The 20,065-nt window shown below is 59.4% G+C and overlaps 7 protein-coding genes across 7 annotated transcripts; 4 read left to right on the forward strand and 3 right to left on the reverse strand.

Annotated features, from left to right (window-relative positions):
• Nucleotides 1–222: 222 nt before the first annotated feature.
• L226DRAFT_461693 (GTPase) lies at nucleotides 223–2,011 on the forward strand (the record flags this gene model as incomplete). The annotated part of the gene is made up of 2 exons (XM_067675673.1): nucleotides 223–408; nucleotides 467–2,011. The coding sequence occupies 2 exons, from the start codon at nucleotides 223–225 to the stop codon at nucleotides 2,009–2,011; spliced, it is 1,731 nt and encodes a 576-aa protein (XP_067536778.1).
• A 549-nt stretch (nucleotides 2,012–2,560) lies between these two features.
• L226DRAFT_534258 (uncharacterized protein) lies at nucleotides 2,561–3,415 on the forward strand. The gene has a single exon (XM_067680627.1). It carries the CDS (start codon nucleotides 2,583–2,585, stop codon nucleotides 3,309–3,311), a length of 729 nt encoding a protein of 242 aa, XP_067536779.1. The 5' UTR covers nucleotides 2,561–2,582; the 3' UTR covers nucleotides 3,312–3,415.
• A 254-nt stretch (nucleotides 3,416–3,669) lies between these two features.
• On the forward strand, nucleotides 3,670–5,582 carry L226DRAFT_534261 (uncharacterized protein; the record flags this gene model as incomplete). Its single annotated transcript, XM_067680628.1, has 4 exons — nucleotides 3,670–3,933; nucleotides 3,986–4,279; nucleotides 4,343–5,427; nucleotides 5,483–5,582. The coding sequence occupies 4 exons, from the start codon at nucleotides 3,670–3,672 to the stop codon at nucleotides 5,502–5,504; spliced, it is 1,665 nt and encodes a 554-aa protein (XP_067536780.1). The 3' UTR covers nucleotides 5,505–5,582.
• Nucleotides 5,583–7,724: 2,142 nt separating this feature from the next.
• Nucleotides 7,725–11,370, reverse strand: L226DRAFT_461362 (SNF5-domain-containing protein; the record flags this gene model as incomplete). The annotated part of the gene is made up of 7 exons (XM_067675647.1): nucleotides 7,725–8,299; nucleotides 8,362–9,248; nucleotides 9,312–9,439; nucleotides 9,512–9,924; nucleotides 9,976–10,091; nucleotides 10,163–10,832; nucleotides 10,992–11,370. The coding sequence occupies 7 exons, from the start codon at nucleotides 11,368–11,370 to the stop codon at nucleotides 7,725–7,727; spliced, it is 3,168 nt and encodes a 1,055-aa protein (XP_067536781.1).
• Nucleotides 11,371–15,658: 4,288 nt separating this feature from the next.
• On the reverse strand, nucleotides 15,659–16,623 carry L226DRAFT_400454 (uncharacterized protein). Its single transcript, XM_067674562.1, has one exon. The coding sequence runs from the start codon at nucleotides 16,451–16,453 to the stop codon at nucleotides 15,899–15,901; it is 555 nt and encodes a 184-aa protein (XP_067536782.1). The 5' UTR covers nucleotides 16,454–16,623; the 3' UTR covers nucleotides 15,659–15,898.
• On the forward strand, nucleotides 16,404–17,158 carry L226DRAFT_400541 (uncharacterized protein). Its single transcript, XM_067674563.1, has 2 exons — nucleotides 16,404–16,617; nucleotides 16,672–17,158. The coding sequence occupies exons 1-2, from the start codon at nucleotides 16,502–16,504 to the stop codon at nucleotides 16,997–16,999; spliced, it is 444 nt and encodes a 147-aa protein (XP_067536783.1). The 5' UTR covers nucleotides 16,404–16,501; the 3' UTR covers nucleotides 17,000–17,158.
• A 159-nt stretch (nucleotides 17,159–17,317) lies between these two features.
• On the reverse strand, nucleotides 17,318–18,930 carry L226DRAFT_461586 (MFS general substrate transporter; the record flags this gene model as incomplete). Its single annotated transcript, XM_067675662.1, has 4 exons — nucleotides 17,318–18,144; nucleotides 18,200–18,268; nucleotides 18,321–18,470; nucleotides 18,534–18,930. The coding sequence occupies 4 exons, from the start codon at nucleotides 18,928–18,930 to the stop codon at nucleotides 17,318–17,320; spliced, it is 1,443 nt and encodes a 480-aa protein (XP_067536784.1).
• Between the last annotated feature and the right edge of the window lie 1,135 nt (nucleotides 18,931–20,065).

The following is a 20,065-nucleotide window of genomic DNA, read 5'->3' on the forward strand; positions in this document are numbered from 1 at the left end:
CGTTCGCGTGGAATATGGGGAGGAGTACGTGGACGTCGCGAGGAGAAGGGTTCCAACAACGCGACGCGACGCGTCGAAATGAGGTTTAGGGCAGGCCTTTTCGTTCACACGCGTCACGAGCGCTTGAGAATTAATGTAGTATGCCCGCAGGACAGCTTGCATTCTCTCCGTACCATCTACTATCCGCTTGCTCACCTCCCGCCGTTCTACTGCATCGGCTCTATGCGCTGTGCGTCGCTTTGCAAACCTCTGCGAGCGCAGAGCATCACGACGTTCGCGGGGAGATGCTACACGACTACGGCCATCCCTGCAGCCGGACCATCAAAGGTAGCAGAAGGAAACTCCAAACCCCCGGTTTCAGATGAGCTGAGGCGGAAACGGCGAACAGAGTGGAAGAGACGGCAGAATGTGGGTGGTATGTCGCTTTTGTCCACCGCACTGACTGATTCGTCAACCGCTTCACTAGGGGCAAGCGTTTCTGGACAACACCGTGGTGCACGTCCGAGCAGGGGACGGCGGAAACGGATGCGTAGCATTCCATCGCGAGCTCTTCAAACCCTATGGACCCCCTTCAGGAGGCAACGGTGGACGCGGTGGCGACGTCTACATTCTCCCCACACCCCATTTGACGACTCTCTCGTCCGTCTCGACTCGCATACGCGCGCAGCATGGCGGCTCGGGACGGGGGACTTGGCAAAACGGCAAGAATGCTCCTCCACTCGTCATTCGAGTCCCGTTAGGCACGATCGTGCGCGAACTCCCTCGAGACGACCCCCGACGCCAGATGGACGAGTATGAGGCCGAGGCTGAGGAACTGCAGGGTCTCAGTCCACAGGCCAAGAGGGACAAGATGCGCGAAAAGCGATGGGTCCACTACCCCGAGTACGCCGACGACAATGCACAGCGCGAGGATTTCAAGCATGCAGAGCGAGTGCTGTTTGCGCAGGAGCGGGAGCGACGTCGGGCGAGGAGGATGCGCTCCGAGAACCCTATCTTCCTGGACCTCGACAAGCCCGAGGAAGCCGAAGAAGCTGCGGACCCCAACGCACCCCTCGGTCAGCCACGTGTGGAGTTCATGGGGCATCTCATCGCGCAAGGCGGCATGGGCGGTGTAGGCAACCCATCGTTCCTCTCCCCCACTCAGCGGTCACCCAAGTGGGCAACGCGGGGGTACCCCGGTGAGCGAGTGTCCCTGTCGCTCGAGCTTAAACTCCTCGCCGACGTTGGGCTTGTCGGGATGCCCAACGCGGGGAAAAGCACCTTGTTGCGTGCGCTCACTGGTGGACGCGCACGCACGGAGGTTGCAGGATACGCGTTCACCACGCTCAATCCCGTCGTCGGCGTCGTGCGCGTGTCCGACGACGGCAACTTTGACGGCTTCGCGGAAGGCGCCGTCCACGACGAGACGCGTACCGAAGAAGAGCGTGAGCGTGAGCTCATGGAACGCGGCGAGCTCGCGGATGCGCTCACGCGGAACCAGCGGAAGGCGCTTGAGGAGAAAGCGGTCGAGGACCCCTACGACGCGATGGAGGCCTTCCGCTTCACCGTTGCGGATAACCCAGGGCTCATCGAGGACGCCTCAGCGAATGTCGGCCTTGGTCACTCGTTCCTGCGCTCCATTGAGCGTTCGCACGCTCTTGCGTACGTCGTCGACCTCTCCGAGCCTGCCCCCTGGGACGAGCTGCGCGTGCTCCGGGAGGAGCTCGAGAAGTACAAGCCGGGCATGAGCGCGAAGGCCCGTCTCGTCGTCGCGAACAAAGCCGACCTCCTTGGGGGTAACGGCGCCTCGGAAGAAGAGGTCGCGGAGGCGCGGGCGAAGCTGCGGAAGTTGGAGGCCTTTGTTGCGGAAGAGATGTGTGTGGAAGGGGGCGAGGCGGAGAAAGGGCATGCGTTGGATGTCGTGCCAGTATCAGCCAAATTCAGTCTGAACTTGAAGAAGGTTGTTGGACTGATGCGGAGGTATGTGGAGGAGGCGAGGGAGGCCAAGGCCAAGGCGGACGAGGCAGCGTAGCGATCTGCAGGCAAGGTGTGCTAATCTACCACGGTATTTTAATTGTAATCCGACGTCACGATGACCAGCTCTCCACAAGTTATGGTCGCGTGGGTGTGTTGCAGCTTGCGATTGTTCGCAGCCTATCTGCGTCAACGATACTTAGAGCCTGTGTTTTCGACTTCCGGCGTTGCCGCGGCGACATCGCGCAGCAATGGCTCCATGAAATTCCCCAGCTCTTGCGACCCCATGCACCTTTCCCGGTAGATATTCACCACCTAGTGAGTTCTTTGGTGTCCACCTCTGTACTACGGCTGGTGTTGACCACCATCCAGACCAAATCCTCAATGTGGCTCCTCAGTATACACCGTGCAGAGTTGCATGACTTCGTGCCTGCAGAGAAGGTTCCGGGAGGATATGCAATCCTCTCGCATGTCTTAGGGTTAAACACGGCAGGTCCACCTCCTACATCGAGTTCCCTCCACTTCCGTCCCTAGGGACTCGATGCCTTTCCCGCTGTTCTTCATCAATGTCGCCCTCAACGCGCCATTTCGCTTCAAAAAGCTAGATTACTCGAGGTTCTTGTATCACTATGGAATGGCTTGTCGCCGTACCGACCTTCCCTAAGCCGCCAAACCCAAACACCGAGATCCCGCCAATCCTCGGGCACAGATTTTTCCGGTACCAGCCCATGCAGCGCGTGTACTCCTTCACACTGCGTCTTGGCCGATGTGCCAATCACCCGTCAGACTCCCGGAAGCCGCCAGTGCGCTGGGCAGACATCCCGTACGACGACTCGGAGAGCAGCTGGGACACGTTCTCGCGGCCGCTGCGCACGCGGGTGTTCCAGCAAGGCGCAGGCGAGGACTCGAGTGACCCGCGCTTCAGAGGACCGCAGTCGGACTACACTGGAGTGAGGGGAGCGTTCACGCCCTGTCCGCTGAACGCTGGAACCTTGGTGGTACACATCGTTCCGCGCAAGCCGGAGAGGGAGTCCGTGGAGGCTGGAACGGTACGGGTCCAGATGGAGATGAAGGCTACCCCTCTTCCGTCGTCCAACGAGGTGTGGACTATCGATGCTGGCTCCCTCGTCGGCAAGCATCTGAAGTCGTGGACGCCGTCTACGCTTCCACCGAGGCGGTGCGATGACGATCGAGTGGGGGTGTACTTGAGAGCGTTCTGGGACGAGACGCGTCTCTTCCGCATGCTTATGGATGCATCACCGCGACTATCTGAGGGAGAGGTGGTGGATGAGATCAGAGGACAACTCGAAGAGGCTACTAGTAGTAAGTTTGCATGCGCTCTGTCAGTGATTGCTTGAAGCTCAACCATTGCCCCCTAGCCGACTGAGCAGCTTTGGTAGTACCGGAAGTCAAACCTCGACTCGTCCGCGGCCAAGCTGGCTGACGATGCTGATGTGGAACTCGGAAAGTGTGCAGAGGTGCTACAGGACATGAGTCGAAGTGTGAACTTGATCTTGCAAGATGCTGCGCATTCTCGCGCGTCATGATTGAATCTTGATCAATCATGCCATTTCTCAGGCTCCCGCTTCCGTAACCGCTTGAGTGCACCCCCCGTGCAGCCCTCTTCCGTATGGACCACCACGTCCCCCGCGCGCACATCGTAAGAATTATCGCACTACAACCATCCTCGACGGTAATATTGACCGGATGCCTCAGATGTATCAATGTTTGACAATAGTCGAGATTCTCGAGGTCATCTTCGAGTACATAGATGGACACGACTACACCGACGGGCTCCCACAGTGCAAATTTCGGAAACAGAGCGCTCTTCGGACTCTGGCTGCGCTTGCATGCACCTGCAGGACGTTCAGCGACATTGCTCAAGATGTGTTATGGCGCGAGATTCCAGATATCTTCGTCCTCGTGCGCTACCTCCTCCCAAGGAAAGTACGCAAGTACAGGGCATTTGAACGTACATTGGTGAGGAGGCTACTTATCAACCGTCCGCTGGGAACTCACTCTCATGTTTCAGTACTTGACTTCCACGACGACAGACGCGGTATGGGACCGCTTAGACAAGTTCATCCCCCGCATACGATCCATTGGGAGACGATTGCCCTATCTCACCGCTGTGAGATGTCACCTTGATGGCCCCTCAGTACTACAACCACTAGAGGGCTACTTGCACCGGAAACACGGGGGGTCATTCCCAAATCTAACGGATGTCGTCTTCCAGTATCATTGGTCGCATCCAGCATATGCGCGTCTTCTCTTGCTTCGGCAACTCCTGACAGTCCGATTCCCCTTGGAGGTGTTTGGAGATGAGGTCCGTAGGATCCACTTACATGCCGTTCACGACGCGAGACCCGACCTAACACTGGTCGGATAGATCCAGGACAATGGGAGTTTCGATGACCTCGAGACCGACGAAGTCACCAAACTGTCCATCATAGATGCCTTCCCGAACATGCATTCCCTTAGGACGGTGTGGATGCAAGACGAGCTCCTTTCCGAACCCCCAATCATGTCCCATCTCGCATCCCTGTCGACGTTGGAGGAGCTGTGCATGGACAGCCACTACTCTGCCCCCGATACTCGAGTTCCGCAAATCACGAAGCGATTCTCCTCCCTCCGCAAGCTGCACTTGACCGGTCTAGGCTCGGTTGATGATGGAACCTTCTTGTCCTTTATCAATCCGGCATCTCTACAGAGCCTCACGTTCGTGTGGATCCACCTATACTCAGATGAGGATATAGGAGGGATGCACCTACGCCGCCTCCTCTCTATCCTATCCACCATCCGAGCACTTCAACTCCAAAGCATTAGAGCCGCCTACCGTGGCGACGAACGGTCCCTCACGAATCTTCTGATTGAAGACCGCGGAATAAAACGGTATTTGCGGTCTCTCCCACAGGGCGCAGCGTATCTGCGTTCGCTCTGTGACCTTACATCGCTGCAGAGGATCGAACTGGAGATTGATGTCGTCATCCAGCTCAGCGACGATTTCCTGGTACAACTGGCGAGCAGCCTGCCGCACCTGCAGTGCCTGAGCCTCGTACCGGGGATTCTCTATCCGTTCGATCTCGCCGAGGAGACTGAATTGCCTACGTTCCAAGGGCTCCTCGCACTCGTCGAGCATTGTCCACATTTGTCCGTGGTCAAGCTTGCTGTGCGTACTACATTCCCGACGGAGACTGGCGATACCAATGCGGAGCCGTCGCCGCTGCTGTCCTCCCACACCATGCGGGTGCTCGACCTCTTCGCTACGCCGGTGGGCGACGGAGATGATCATAACATGATCAGCGCATTCATCATGTTCACCTTTCCGAACCTCGAACGGTTCCGTGTGGTTCTTCCGGCCGCTGAAGATGAAAGTTATACCGCGGAGGAGAGGGATCATGCCTGTGCGCGATGGTCGAGCGTCATGGAAGACATACTCGCCGCTGAAGTGGCTGGCGGCAAGGACGTTGACAGGTGAGTTCACGATTCATAGACTTGGTTGATGCCAAGGTGCTGACCTATCGTACAGAGCGAAGTGGCATGTGAGATGAGGGATGTACTATGTCGTGTACGATATTGTTGATCTAAATACGATATTTTGGCATGGGTTTCAGCACACCATGATGTGCCAGGTTGGGTCCGATTCCAGCTGGCGGACAAGGCTCGTACAATTCGAAGCAGATGTCTTTCTCTGGTTCAGGCAAGTAACCATAGATCTGTATCTTTCCTTTGGTGATGCAATCGTGCTCCATGCTCACTCAAAGTTGACGATTGTGGGCCAGAACGAGCCATCTTGCTGTTTCGGGACCACGATATCCTCCTCGCAGAAGTCGCGGTGCGCCACGCCTGCCTAATGAATACGGCGAAGTCCACGATATAATCGTGGCCTACAGTAATTAACAGGTGAGCAACACGATCGAGATGCAGGGTGAGGGGGCAGCCGACGCACTGTAAGTTTTCGTCGTTCGGTGGCTTTCATCGCTCAATACCAGAACGGCAGTCGTCCCACGACCGGTCTCGCCTATGAAGAGTCCGAACAGACGTGGGATGCACTCGCCCTGAAGGTATCGCAATTGGTTCAGGTAGAACCCGGCTTCGCGCTGCAGTAACGCGGCATGCTTGCCATGCGCCACCTTGCAGACAGCGTGGAAGCGAAAGGAGGCGTCGTTCGGGGTGGTGATGATGGAACAGAAGGACTGCATATCCCTGACTAGATCCTCTTGAAGGTAGGGCACGGTGAAATAGGCTACGCTGATTAGCACGGGCTAATTAACAGGTGTAAATTAGGCGTAAATTACGCGTAAAATAGGGTAGGCCGAAAACCTCATGTTAATTAGGGTCTAACAGACCACCAGGATCACGGCCCAGGTATGCTCATACTAGGGTCTTTCGAGTCCATCACAATGTTAACCAAGCCCTTCAAGAGAATAATCTGCTACGGAAGCTGACGGCAGTGTCAGAGAGCCCTCTTTGAGTCTGTAATCGGGTTAAGTGATGGCTGAGTGGGAGCGTCTGACACCCGGCCTGTTTGTTGTGCCTCCCAAACGCATGCTCATTTCCCTCTCACTTGCTTCGGCTCCAGCAGCGAGCGTTTTTGGTAGAACAGATAGGTTCCTCACCCTCAGAGAGGTCTCTCATGGGTGCGAGGCAGTATTTTCTGGACGGTAAGCGCCCATCTTAATTTACCGTATTTTACCCCCGTGAATTTCGACCTTGAGGGGGGCCATGGTTAATTTGCCGGTTAAATAGACCCCGAGAGCTATTTCACCGTGCCCTACTTGAAGGAGCTCTATCGCCTCGAGCTCCGTGACGAATTTGCGACCAGGGCACTGGCACGTAGACTCTGGCGTGCCAGTGAGATCATAGTGCTTGCCGGATGAGCTGTGCAGCTGGTCGAGAGGAAATGATACGTGAAGGTGAGCCATCTTGTCGTTGTTCATGAGGGTCCAAGCATAGTCGAGATGGTGCTTATATGCAGTACCTGGCACTAGCTGGGGGCCACTTCGATCCACAATGACGGCATCCACCCGACTCACAAGCCCTTCCGCGTCCTCGTATTCAGGAGACTGACCGGGAAGCATGATGATGAAATGGCCCCCCTCTTTCCTCTTCTCGTGGTCGAATTCAAAATCAGTATGTTACTTAATTCCGAATCAGCCCGCGGGGCCGAGGCCCACACGGCGGCCTCTTCCCATCTTGATGCGACCCGCGGAGACCAGGAGCGCGAGATGAAGGATAGAAGGATAGACTCGGAGAGCGTTTCTTTCTTTTTGTGCGGTTTCCAGGGTGGCGATGCTGACACGCTGTGTGGAATTCCGGCTCAGGGCAGGGGCCCAGGACGAGCACTGGCTGCGCTGCACCTTGCTGAAGATAGAGGGAGGATAGCATTGGTGCGTTCGACACGGGTACTTATTACAATACAAACAGAAGGGGGGCGCGTAAATAGCGAGTCACAAGCACAACATGATCCAGTGATAGCAGGAGGGGCCACAATTCAAGAGAGGTCGAGAAACGATATCTAGGAGTCTGTAGGCGGATGCAGCCGTGCATTCACCTTCGCACGGTGCTGGCGGTTTTTCAGATGAACTTCAAAGTTCGTGAGAGACTCTCCGGGTCCAGGCGTGTAGTGCTGCACACAACGGACCATCAACACCTGCTCACGCTCGCCAAGGACGATGCTTAAACTACACACCTTCCCAGGGCAGTCCGTGCACTTGATCCGGAGGTCGTACTCTCCACTGTTGTTCCTGCGAGTCACGACCTCGAAGATGTCATCGGGGTACTTTGCGTGCATAGCGTGCATGGCCTCCGTCATCCACTGCGGCACGGACAACTGAGGCATCCAGAGAGTCAGCAACAGAACTAGCGGGGGTCGATATGGCGACACCTACCGGCGGATGTTGAGTCGGTGGTGCAGAGGGTGCAGCTCGTGAAGGGGAGGCCTGGGGAGGAGCCTGGTTCGGTTCCGGCTTCACCTCGGGGTCGGGATGGGCAGGGGGAGCTGACTTGGAGTGCGCGCCGTTCATCTTCACGCGATGGGCAAGAGGTGACTCCGACGCACTCGACGCCGTCGAGACAGGAGATACAGCACGATCGGGCGCGTCTCCCGACGCGCCGTCAGGTACCGTCGACCCTGCCTTGGATTTCGGTTTCGAAGGAGCTGGGGTCCCGACGTCGTCGTCATCATCCGGTATCTGAGGCTTAACCTCGACGACAGCCGAATGAGGCCGCTTCCTCTTTGCCGCTGACTTCTGCATCTCCTCCGCCCTCTGGAGGCCTTGATGGTACTCGAGACTCGAGTTGTACGTGACCGGTCGGGGCCGACGATGCCTGTGCCAGTATTTCCCTGACAGGCAAGCGCGATTCAGAGGCCGTTCGTCGCACAGAGAGGGAAAGGACTACACTCACCACATGTACCACACTGCGACTTGTCTCCGAGGGGACCCTTGCGACGACCGATGGCGATGCTCTCGGGGCAACCGCAGTTCGAGCAGTGCCAGACCCCATCGATGTAGTTGGCGTGCTGGCCGTCGGCATACTCCTTCTCCTTCGCCTCCCTCTCGAGCTCCTTCGCACGCTTGGCAGTCAAGACGACCTTCGAGCCCTGCCTGTCGATACCGCTGCTGCTCGGCAGCGGCAAGTCGTTCTCAATGGGCGGTGGCACATTCGCGAGGTCCGCAGCGGTAGACGGCGTAGGGGGCTTGACGTTCGCGCGCGGGCGCAGCACAGTCGAAGGGTACGGAGGCGGCTTGAACAGGCCCTTCGGCTTCTTCTCCTTCGTCGACGGCGTCGGCGCAACGGGCGTGATCGGCACGGAAGGCGTCTGAGGCATGAGAACCGTCCCGTTCTCGGACGCGACCATGTTCGCGATCGTGAGCGATGCAGCGGCAGCAGCCGCACGCCTCGACGTCGGCGCCGCAGCGGCCGCCGCGAGCGCGAGCGCGGCGGGAGAGATCTCTGGGAAGCCGATGGCCGGCGTACGGAACGTCTTCGGGGGCTCACGGTCCGGAAGCGCGACGCCGCGTCTTCCGCGGGTCGTCTTCCTCTTGCGGCGAGCGAGCTCCTTCTCGCGGTCCTTCTCGTTCTTCTCGAGCTCGCTCTCGCTGAGGTAGTTGAGCTGTGGGGTGAACGCGCTGACTTGCTCCATCGACCGTGCACCCGACGTAAGCGACGGGAGGAGAGACATGCGCAGATCGTCGTCCTGTACGGCCGAGCCGTCCGACGGGTGCCCGACCAAGAAGAGCGACTTCTGGTAGATCTGCACCTGCTCGCGGATGGCATGCGCGATTGCAGTCCTTGTAGATAGACAGACAGCCATCAGCGCGGAGCGAACGAGAGCGAACAGAATCGTCACTTACTTGAACTCTCCGCCAAGTCCGAGATCCTGACAATAGATCTCCGCGAACTGCTCCGGGGTAGGATCGACGTTCTCGAGGTCCCACTCGAACTGATCTTCAAGCTTAACCGAGCCGACAATGATGTCCACCTGTGCACACAACCACGGTCAACCGACAATGCTCCGGCCAAATGAATATGTAACACGGATCCAAACACGTACCTTGACCAAGATCCGCATCTCTTCGTGCATCAAGTTCTCATCCTCCTCAAAGTCGTCGACCGCCATCGCCACCTCGCCACCAGGCGCAACGGGCCGCGGTGGCTCCTCCTTAACGACCTTCCTGCGCTTGCGCACGCGTGGCTCGGGCGGGTTGGGCAGCTTGTACAGGGCCTTTGACCGGACGCGCTTCCGCCAGGCCTCCCACCACGCGGTCTCTTCCTCGGTGAACTTGCCGGACAAGATATCTTCAGTCTCGTCGATCATGATGCCGTCCTCGCCGAACGTCGCGGAGTGCGCCTTGTAGTCGCTGAGCTGCTCCTGGATGGACTTGGTGATAATGGCGTGGTAGCTGGACGCGAGCCCGTAGTCGTCCACGACAGACTGCGCGAATATCTCGGGTGTGATGATGGGATCTTGACGACGTCAGCGAGGAAAGCATATGTATGCGGGCGGGGTGTGCTCACCGTTCAAGTTCCAGACAAAGGTATCGCGCATCTTGTGGTGCTCGACGTCAAACTCCAACCGGATCGGCACAAGTTGTTCAGGCCTCTGCGCGTCCTCGTCTGACAACCTCCTAGGCCTGCAAGTCGACGTCAGTATCAACGCACTGAAACCAAAAACCGCACTCAAAGAATCAAGAAAAACACTCACAGCCTCAACCCCTCCCTCTTCCCCGCCCTCTTCCTATCCTTCATCTCGCGCTCCTTATGGCTCTTCAAGCCCGTCAGCATCCACTTCTCGCCCCTCCTCTTCCGCGCCATCGTCTCCTCCGCGCCCGCGAGCGTAAAGTCCTTCTCCCACCACGCCCTCGGCGCGCTCACCGTCTTCTTCATCTCCTCGCCCACGCGCTCGCGCATCTTCCGGTACCGGCCCTCGTACTCCTTGTCCGCCTGCATCCACCCCTGCACCGCCCGGATCTCGTCCGCGCCCAGCGGCGGGATCGCCTTCTCCGACTCCACCAGCGGCACGACCGACACCCGCGTCACCTTCGGGTCCATCTGCACGTCCTTGGGCAGCGACGGCAGCGAAGGCACGATCTTCGTCACCGTCACCGGGGTCGGGGCGGGGGCTGGGGACGACGCAGCGGGCTTCGCGGTGGCGGCAGTGGCGGCAGCAGCGGGTGTCTTGGCTGGGACGCCCCCGAGCATGCCTGGGACGGGCCCGTGGACGCTCGGAGATCCCGCCGCTGCTGCAGCTGCAGGGGGCAACGAGGAGCCACGAGCCGGGGACGCAGACGAGCCCGCATCCAGCACCAGCCCCGCGCCCGCCATGCCCGCCGCGCCCGCGCTGTTCGCGTTCGCGGGCGACGCCATCGCGCCAGCTCCGCCGTGGGCCATGTTCATGAGGCTCGTGCTCGTGTTCACGTTCAGCGACGGGTTCTGGTTCATGTTCATGTTCTGGTTCTGCACGCCCGCCTGTCCTTGTCCTCCTTGAGCTCCCGACGAAGGGCGGCCCATCCCCATCATTCCCGGGACGCCACTGCCCACGTTCACGTTCATGATGGCGGCGTCCCCTCCAGCGGCGTGGCCCTGCGCATGCGCCGAGCGCGGGATGACCGGCGGGGGCATCATCCCTCCTCCTGCGCCGCCCATCAGCGAGCTCGAGCTCGCCATCGGGATTGCCATCGACGGCGGCTGCGCCTGCATCGCGCCCGGGGCGGGGCCGATGTTGCCCGTGATGCCCATCCCTGCGATCCCGGTCTGGCTCTGCGAGCGCGTCATCTGCGGCGCGGGCGTCGACGCAGACGCGGGAGCAGGCGTTTCGGACGACCTGCGGGCTCCAGGAGCCTGTGCGCCCGCGGGGACAGGAGCTGGGGCGATAGGAGCGTAGCCCGACCCGGCCTGCTGAGTCGGCGACATCTTCGGTTGTTGTTGTTGCTGCTGCTGCTGCTGTTGTTGTTGCGAGAGCTGCTGGGCGTGCTGGCGCGGGGTATGCGGCGGGGCGTGTCCGCTCGCGGTGGACGGCCGGCTTGGGACACCCATCGACTGGCCTGTCCCCGGGCGCTGAGGCGTCCCTCCTGCGTTCTGTGGGAGCGAGTGGTGGTGGACGGGCATCGGGGCGGCAGGCCCATCGGGGCCGGACGCTGACTGGCTTTGATGTTGAGGCTGGCTTTGCGCAGTGCCCGGGCGCGAGCCCGCGGCGGTACCGGGGCGTGGACTCGGGCTAGGATAGGGCGCGCCGTGCGGGAAGCCCTGCTGCTGCTGTTGTTGCTGCATATGCGGGTGCATCCCACCGTGCCCGTGATGAGACGAGGACGTCGGTGGACGCGGCGGGATAGACGACGGCGGGCCCATAACGCCTGCCTGCTGGGAGCCCTGCGACATGCCCCCGCTGTGAGGCCCGCCCTGGCTGCCAGGCCCCGGAGTCGACGGTGTTTGGATCTGGCCTTGCGACAGGCGGGGGCCGTGTGGGCCGCCGCCGCCAAACGACGCGGAGGACGGCGGACGCTGCATGTGGCCCTGGTTCTGTTGTTGCTGCTGGAGCATCTGCATCTGCTGCAGCTGTGCGGGGCTCATCCCGCTCATCCCGCCCATGCCCATTCCTTGCATCCCGCCGCTCATGCCGCCTCCCATCCCTTGCATGTTGCTGTTCGCCATCTGCTGTTGCGCCTGCATGATGCGCTGGATCTGCATCGCCTTCATCTGCGGGTTCATCTGTGCAAGCTGCTGCATCTGCTGTGGGGTGAGGTTCGGGAAACCGGGCGGGAGGCCGCCGCTCGACATGCTCGATGTCTGGGGCGGGCCCGCAGACGACGGCGACTGCTGCGACATGCCATGGCCCGAGACGTTCGGGAGCGAGGCCGAGCCGCTTGTCGGGGAGGTGATCGACGAGCCGCCTGGGTGGAGGACGAGAAGTGGTAGGTAGTTAGCAAAGCATGAAGTCGTGTGAGAGACGCACCCATGCCCAAGCCCATGCCGGCCATGTTCATGCCACCCATACCTCCCATGTTCATTCCGCCCATCGCGCCCATGCCCATGTTGCCCATCCCACCCATGTTGCCGCCCATCCCGCCCATGCCCATCCCGTTCATGCTCCCGCCACCCATGCCCCCGCTGAGCGCGGCGGGGTTGATGCCCCCCATCCCGTTCATGCCTCCGCCCATGCCGCCCATGTTCATCTGCTGCTGCTGCTGTTGCTGGAGGAGCTGCGCGGGGTTCAGGCCCATTCCTCCGCCCATGCCCATCCCCCCACCACCCATTCCTCCGGCACCACCCATCCCGCCGCCGCCCATCATGTTCGCGCGTTGTGCTTGAGCTTGCATCTGCATCTGCTGAATCTGCGCCATGCGTCCGTTCATCCCGCCGCCCATCCCACCCATCCCGCCCATGCCTCCTCCACCACCCATCCCGTTCATCAACGCGGCCGGGTTCATCGTGCCGCCGCCCATCCCGCCTCCGCCCATCCCACCTTGGCCGCCGCCTCCTCCGCCTTGCTGGAACATCGCGGGGTTAATGCCCATGCTGCTGCCGCCGCCTTGGCCGCCCATACTACGCATGGCTTGCATCTGCTGAATTTGCTGGGGCGTGAGGCCCTGCGGCGCGCCGTTCACGCCGGGGTTGCCGCCGTTGAAGCCCCCAGAGAGGAAGGCGGGGTTGATGCCTTGCGACATGTCCGCCTGGGACGGCGTGTTCATGTGTGCACGCTTGCTTCTTAATGCGTCGTCGTCGTCGCCGCGAGAGTCGTGTTGGAGAAAAAGTATATGCGCGTCGCGCGTAGTAGAGTTACAGTCGCCCGCTCTGGAGGACATGAACAAGTCAGCGGTGCGGTTCAGCAGGGTATATGCGTGTAAGAGTGGATGTATGCGCCTGCCGCGCTCCCGCCGGGGACGATGGCCGAGGGCCTGGTTTGCAGAGTACCACCCTCGGTATTCACGCTGGCCCATGCACATGGAGGCTGCGTGGCTCAGCCAGTAACCCCAACTCGCAGGCCCCAACAAACTTCCGCTCTGCAAAGTAGGATCCCGCTGCACTCAAGTCGACGACACCATGGACGAGAGGAGACCGAGACCGAAGAGCTAGATGCGTAGGACAACAAGACGAGACGGGAGGAGTAAAACATGAACATGGGCTTCATTGAACAGCCCATGGCAGTAGAGGACGCGTATGGTGCGCCCGCCGCGCGCCATCGCATGATCCTGTCTGCAGCATGCAGAAGGAGCGCAGAGTAGAGAATCGGACGCGTCTGCAGGCGGGACGAGGATAATAGTAGGAAAAGGACAGAACCTCGAACTCTGCGGAGTAGACGCGTCTCCGCCGCGGATGACGACATGCACGGTGTGCATATGCGCAGGAACCGAAAGAAAGTTGTTCACGGCGAGGGAAACAAGCGGAGAGACGCGTTTTGAGAGCGGAGAAAGAAAGAATGCGCGAACATGAACATGTCCAAGACACGCGCCTCGGCCGCGTCAGCAACACGTATGGGGTGCCGGGAGGCGGGGACGACGAGGAAGGAAGAGCTAGGACGGGGAAGGGGACGGGGACGGGACTCACGAGTCGGGGGAGGAAAGGTCACGTTATCGGGGAATGGGTTGGTCGTCGGAAGCGTCTGGGGAGCGGGGGCATGTCAGCAAGGGGTCGCACACGGGGCGGGAAGCGGGCGGGGCTGGGGCATCGGGGGCAGGGGCGGGGGAGCACGTGTCGGGAGAGGGACGGGAAGGGGAATGGGACACGCACCTGCTCGCGGATGGGAGGGCGATGGGCCTGCCGCTGCGTCTGGCTCGGTCGAACAAAGAGCGAGCGTACGTCGCGCTGGCGGATTCAGATGCCTCGCTGCGGGCAGTTGCCGGCGAGAACAGGAGGCGCAGCAAAGGGTGGAAAAGGAGAGGGAAATACGCGGGGAATACGAGTCTGAGTCGAGTGCAGGGGTCCGAGTCCGAGCAGTCCGCTGAGCAGCCCCGGGTTATCGCGCGGTGGGTGGCGACTCGATGCACAGGCAGCAGAGCATGCCCACCTGGGTCAAGGGCCAAAAAAGTCACACAGTCACGCCCCTTGCTGGCGGCAGCGCCCGCCGTGGCCGCTGGGCTCTTGCTCGCCGTCTCGCTCGTTCTGCACATCGTCGACGCGCGGACGGGGCGGACGGGGGACGGGAAGGGGCTGTATTTATACGCAGGCGTTGGAAGAGGATACCACGCCGCTTGTCTCGTCTCATCCCCCCCGCTCGCCCAGATCTAGATCGTAGATCTTCCTCCAGCCCTCTCCCCGGTGTCCTCCATGGTCCTTTCCGATCTACCTCCTCCTGCCGTGTCTCCGACGACCACAGTATGCCCACAAGCATGTCCGACTTCTGCACCAGCGAATGCGTCGGGAACCGCGAGGGCGCGAGGTGCGGGGGCAGGGGCGCAGGCGTATGACGACGTGCTCAGCTTGCATATATGATCATTGCCAGGCAATCAGGCAACCGAACGTCCCGGCCCTCCTTCGGCACAACCTGGCATACGCGCACGACAATGCCCAGGGCCGCCTTCGCCCTTCCATCGCACTTTCTCCAGTCGGCGCACAAATGACGACAACGTGGGAGACCATTCGAGGGCGGGAACTTGCACGCTTCCCCCTCTACTAGCACGAGAACGCGAAGAACCTCCATCGATGGATGCGGAACGCCGAAGCTCGCGTTACATACGTCGCTGTCTGTAAGATGTCCCTGTCCTTTTTTCCGCGCCTGCATTTCGAGGCTCATGCTCCTGAACTTTCCGCCTTGCGGGTCGACCCACATGTCAGTCTTGCCTGTGTTACGTCCGCAGCCCGTCTGCGTCGCCAGGCTTGGTTCCGGAGAGCTACGTCTTCTGTAGGACAACTTACTACATACTGCCACTTAGGCTACGGACTTGCGTGCCGAATCCCGACAGAATTTGCCATCCAACACAGCGAGAGGTACCTCTCCCGTTCCCGACCATATTCCAGGCAATGAGTACTACGAAATCCCCTCTCGTCTCTCATACGTGCACCCAATTCGAACGCTAGAACTTCACCCGGTGTGCACTAACTTCCCCACAGAAGCGCTGAATTCCCACATAAGGAAATTCCCGACGCTTCTCTTCTGGCCGAACTGTGGCTCGGCAAGGCGCTTCGTTCCCTCTCTTCTCGGGTTTAAAATGCTTTACATATTGTAAGTCGAATATCCAGCGAGTCGCATGCCGCTCATGCCGAGCCAATTTTCAAGCGCAGGACTCCTTCTCTCCTGGTGCGGCCAGTCCTGACAGAACGAGAGGAAAGGAGTCTCCCTTTCATCTTGTTTCCGTGCTGCGACTCGCCAGGCACGCATTGTCTTCGAGTCCTGCGCTTTTGTCTCCTCTCATGCTTGTTTCCAGGCTGCGACTCGCTAACTGCTGTTTATCGTCTACCGACCTTCCCTCCTATCCTTTCTCCTGACACTCTTGCTAGTATTATTTTATTTCTGTGTATATACATCTAGCGCGATGCGCCTGTGTCCTGCTACGTTACCGCCATCTGCCTCAAGTCTCCCCCGTTTTTTCATCCTCCGAATCCTCGTCTCTCTTTCCCTGTCGCCGACTCTCACTCCCGGCATCCCCGCGTTGCATAGCGCTGGGAATTTGTCCCCGATCACGATCAAACTGACGCAATGCGGAGGTTTCGGTGCTCGAGTCGGAATGCAATTGACTGCGACGTCGACGGAGCAAGCATGTCCAGACCTAGCGCCTTGGCAGGTTTCTTCTTCAACACCGCCATACCCCGCCAATCCCGCTGGTCCCAATATCCCCGTTCCCGAATGTGGACATCCATCTTCCTCCGGGACCGTGCGCCTTCTGAAGATTACGCGATTACAACCATGATGTTGTGACTGGTACGTGCTGTCTTGACTTATTAGCTCAGCTGCCAGGTACACGAACAGTTCAGAACAAACCCGATGCCAGCAAGGCAAAGCTCGACGCATTAGAAACTTGTATCTTGGTTGCGTGCTTGAGCGCGACCCCGAGAACTCCATTGCCAGCTTCCCCGAGGCTAAGTCAAGCTTTATCTTGGGCCGAATAACATGTACTCTACGCTCTCTGACTCATGCATCCCATCAGAACAGGTTTACATGATCGTTCTTCAGGCACTCAAGGATGCTTGCAAGGGAGCGCATCCAACAAAATGCAAATCAGAAAGGTATGCATTGTCCGCTGTTCTTCGACCCCACCATTGACAGTCTCTTTTTGTCAGGCTTGGGCCGCAACCCGTAAATCGCCACACACGCGGTGCGTCACCGCGAGCATGTACGAGTATTGAGTTGGCGTCGCAGCTGAATCCGAGGCCCGAGAGGGGTGTAGTAGTACTGCGTAACATCGGAGACAGGAGAGACAACTCAGACATTAGTGTAACGTTACAGGTGAGGCTAGCTGACCAGGTGGGAGGAACGGCATCGTCTCACGGAAGCATCTCGCGACGCTCCGGAAAACGGCGAAGGAGAGCAGCACAATACAATCTTCGTTGGACAACTGTCAGGGCCGAGGGCGCAGTAGGAGCGCGTGCCACGCACAATACGTACTAATGCCCAGCGGAGACCATCCCCGGAGAGCACAAGCTCTCTTGCATGGCTTGTACCAGTCAGCTGCAGGCGCACTATCATCCCGTGTGAGCCCGGGTGGCTTGGGGAATCCACCACGGTGTCCATCTCCGCACGAAGCACGAAAAAGGGTCCCATAATCCTGGCATTGACGTCCAGAGCGAGTACGTACAGTTGAGTTACATGAGATCTTAGAGTTATACTTGAATAATATGCACATTACAAAGGCTCCGAGCATCCAAGAAGGAACACAGGTGACGGAGTCGGACGAAGAGGCGGACAGAGACAGGACAGCACGGTGGGCTACAAGAACCACCGGAACTCGGGGCTCTTCGGGCCCTGACGCAGCTTCTCCGTGCTCACCTCGCGCGCCTTGCGCACGACGCCCTCCTTCGCATCGCGCCTCATATTGTCAAAGATCATAAACGCGCCGAGCAGCAGCGTGAGCGTCGCGCCCACCGCGCCAAACGCCGCCGTCGTGATCAGCGCAGGGATGTACCTCGGGGCGTCCTGGCTGCGGAAGATGTTCGACGACACGAGGCCCATGACGTTCGCGAGGGGCACCCCCAGCGACGTGAGGGCAATACGACGACCCTCGTGCGCGATGTTGTTGTTGTACCACGTGCTGAGGAGCACAGACGGGGCGGAGGTGCCCCAGGTCATCATGAAGCACGCAAAGTACGCGACGTGCAGCTCCCGCTCGACGTCGATCGTCGCGTAGATGATGAACCCGATGAACGTGAGCAGGAAGCCGAGCGCGATGAACGGGAACCGCAGCTTCGCGTAGTCGGACGAGAACGCGAGGATGAGCAGGAACACGGCCCCGACGCAGTTCGGCGCGACCGTGTACAGGTTCGTCTTGATCGTGTCGTACCCGAGCCGCGCGATGATCTGCGGCATGAAGAGCGCGACGGACTGGATGGGCACCCCGAGGCAGATCTCGATCCCGAGCCACACGTACGCGGCGGGCATGAGGAAGACCTTGAGCGCGTCCTTGAGCACGAACGGCTCGTTGACGATCGAGGACGAGTCCTCTTGGATGCGCTGGAAGGCGATCTCGCGCTCCTCTTCGTTCAGGAACCAGGCCTCGGACGCGGACTTGGGCAGGTAGAAGAACGCGAAGACGGAGACTGTCAAGCTGTCAGTACCTCGAGTCTCATGGCAACAGCGAAATAGCGGACATACAGATCACAGTAGCGCCTCCCTCAATCATGAACAGGTATTTCCAAGACGGGATTTTCGAGTCCTTGATGTCTATTCACTGCATTCACATAGCCGTCCAAGTCAGAAGTAGGCAGGCACTCACGGAAGACGCCAAAAGCAAGAAGACCAGAGAACGCATTTGCGATGTTCGAAGCAGCATAGAAGATCGCGAGACGGCGTGCAAGTTCGCCTCTCCGGTAGAACGTCGTCAGGTAGTAAATGACCAGCGGGAAGAATCCAGACTCCGCCATTCCTATACTCGGGGACACATGCCATCAGCAACCGCCCACCGCGCAGGACGCAAACCAGCACCTACCCAAGATCCATCTGGTCGCCATCATCCCGCCAAAGTTCTTCACCGCCGAGCTCAGGAGGGTCATGCTCCCAAAGATGAACATCAAGATCGGGAGCACGCGCGCGGGCCCAAACTTCTTGCCCACGAACGCGATCGGGGCGGCGAACACGACGTACGGGACAAAGAAGATAGAGAGGATAGTGTTGTACTGCCCATCCTTGAAGTGCAGGTCGACATCCATCCCGTTCGTCTTCGCGTTCCCGATGTTGCCCTTGTCGAGCGCGTTCGCCAGGTACATGAGCGCGAGGATGGGCAGGATCCGGACGTCGAACTTGAGCACGAGCGACTTCTCGTGCGCGAACTGGTGCAGCTGGCTGTCTTTCTGCGCCTCGGCCTCGCCCGCCGCGCCTGTGCCCATGGTCGAGGACGCGTCGACTTCCTTCACGGAGCCCTTGACGCCGAGAGAAGAGGCCCGCGAGGAGACCTTCTTGAGATCGTTTGCGCTCATTATGGTACGAGTTGTTGCGTGCGTGCGTGCGGTGCTTGCGGAGTGAACAGCAAGTACGGTGCTAGGTGGGGAAGCAGCAGCAGTCCGAGTCCGAGGGAGGAGCGCACTCGAGAGCCAAAGAAACAAAGTAGTGGAATGCCTTCGTTTATATACCTCCGCTCCGGCTCGGAAACGACGCTTAGAGTGGACGAGGGCCTAACCAGAGATACGTGTTAGACGCAGTATCCGGTAGAGCACTGAGGAGTCCGCCGCTGGAGAGGACATTCAGTCAGAACACTGAGGTGCATGGGAGCCTCGAAACTAACGCACCTTCCGTGTGGAACGACCGCTCATGTCGCAGGCTCCGGACGGCGAACTTGAGCGGAGGCGGGGGCGGTGGTGGCAGGATAGGCTTGAGGACAGCGGGACGTGAGGTGTGCGGTGCAGAAGCGCAAAACAAGAGCGCGGTTTAACGTGGAGACGTGGCAGCGGTGCAGGCGGTGTGTTTGCCGGAGAAGAGATCCTCCAGATCGATCATTTGCCTTAGTACACCTTATAGAGGGTATAGAACACTAGGACGCGTTCCCTGCATTGTACGCCTTGCGAGGGGGCCGTGAGGTTGGTCTGTAGAAAATTGAGGAGTCGTCCGCATTGTATCCGGGGTCAGGAGGGGCAGGAGGCTCTGGGAAGTGAGACTTTCAGAGGGCAGGCACAGTACGAATAACAGGTAGCAAGATATCTGAATCTCTCGTGTTACAGTACACGGAGAGAGTATCGACACAAGACGAGCAGCAAACCACCTCGGAGCCCGGACCATAAGACGCGGGCGCTTATCCTACTTAGCGAGCTGTGCCTTCGCCTTCGCCTCTCTTCTCTGCTACCACTATCTCGTCCTGGGTCTTGACGCCTGCTCTGCTCGTATACACTTGTTTTCTCTGCTAGCTATCTTCTGAAATGGCTGTCTGCCTGCTCTGGACGACTCATGTACGGCAATACATAGCACGCGACCGCGTGCGGCATGCACACGAATACGCTGGCAGCGAGATCAAGCGGCGCGACCGAAGAC

Source organism: Lentinus tigrinus, assembly GCF_003813185.1.
Source record: "Lentinus tigrinus ALCF2SS1-7 unplaced genomic scaffold L226scaffold_9, whole genome shotgun sequence".
In the NCBI taxonomy this organism is placed as follows: Eukaryota; Fungi; Basidiomycota; class Agaricomycetes; order Polyporales; family Polyporaceae; genus Lentinus; species Lentinus tigrinus.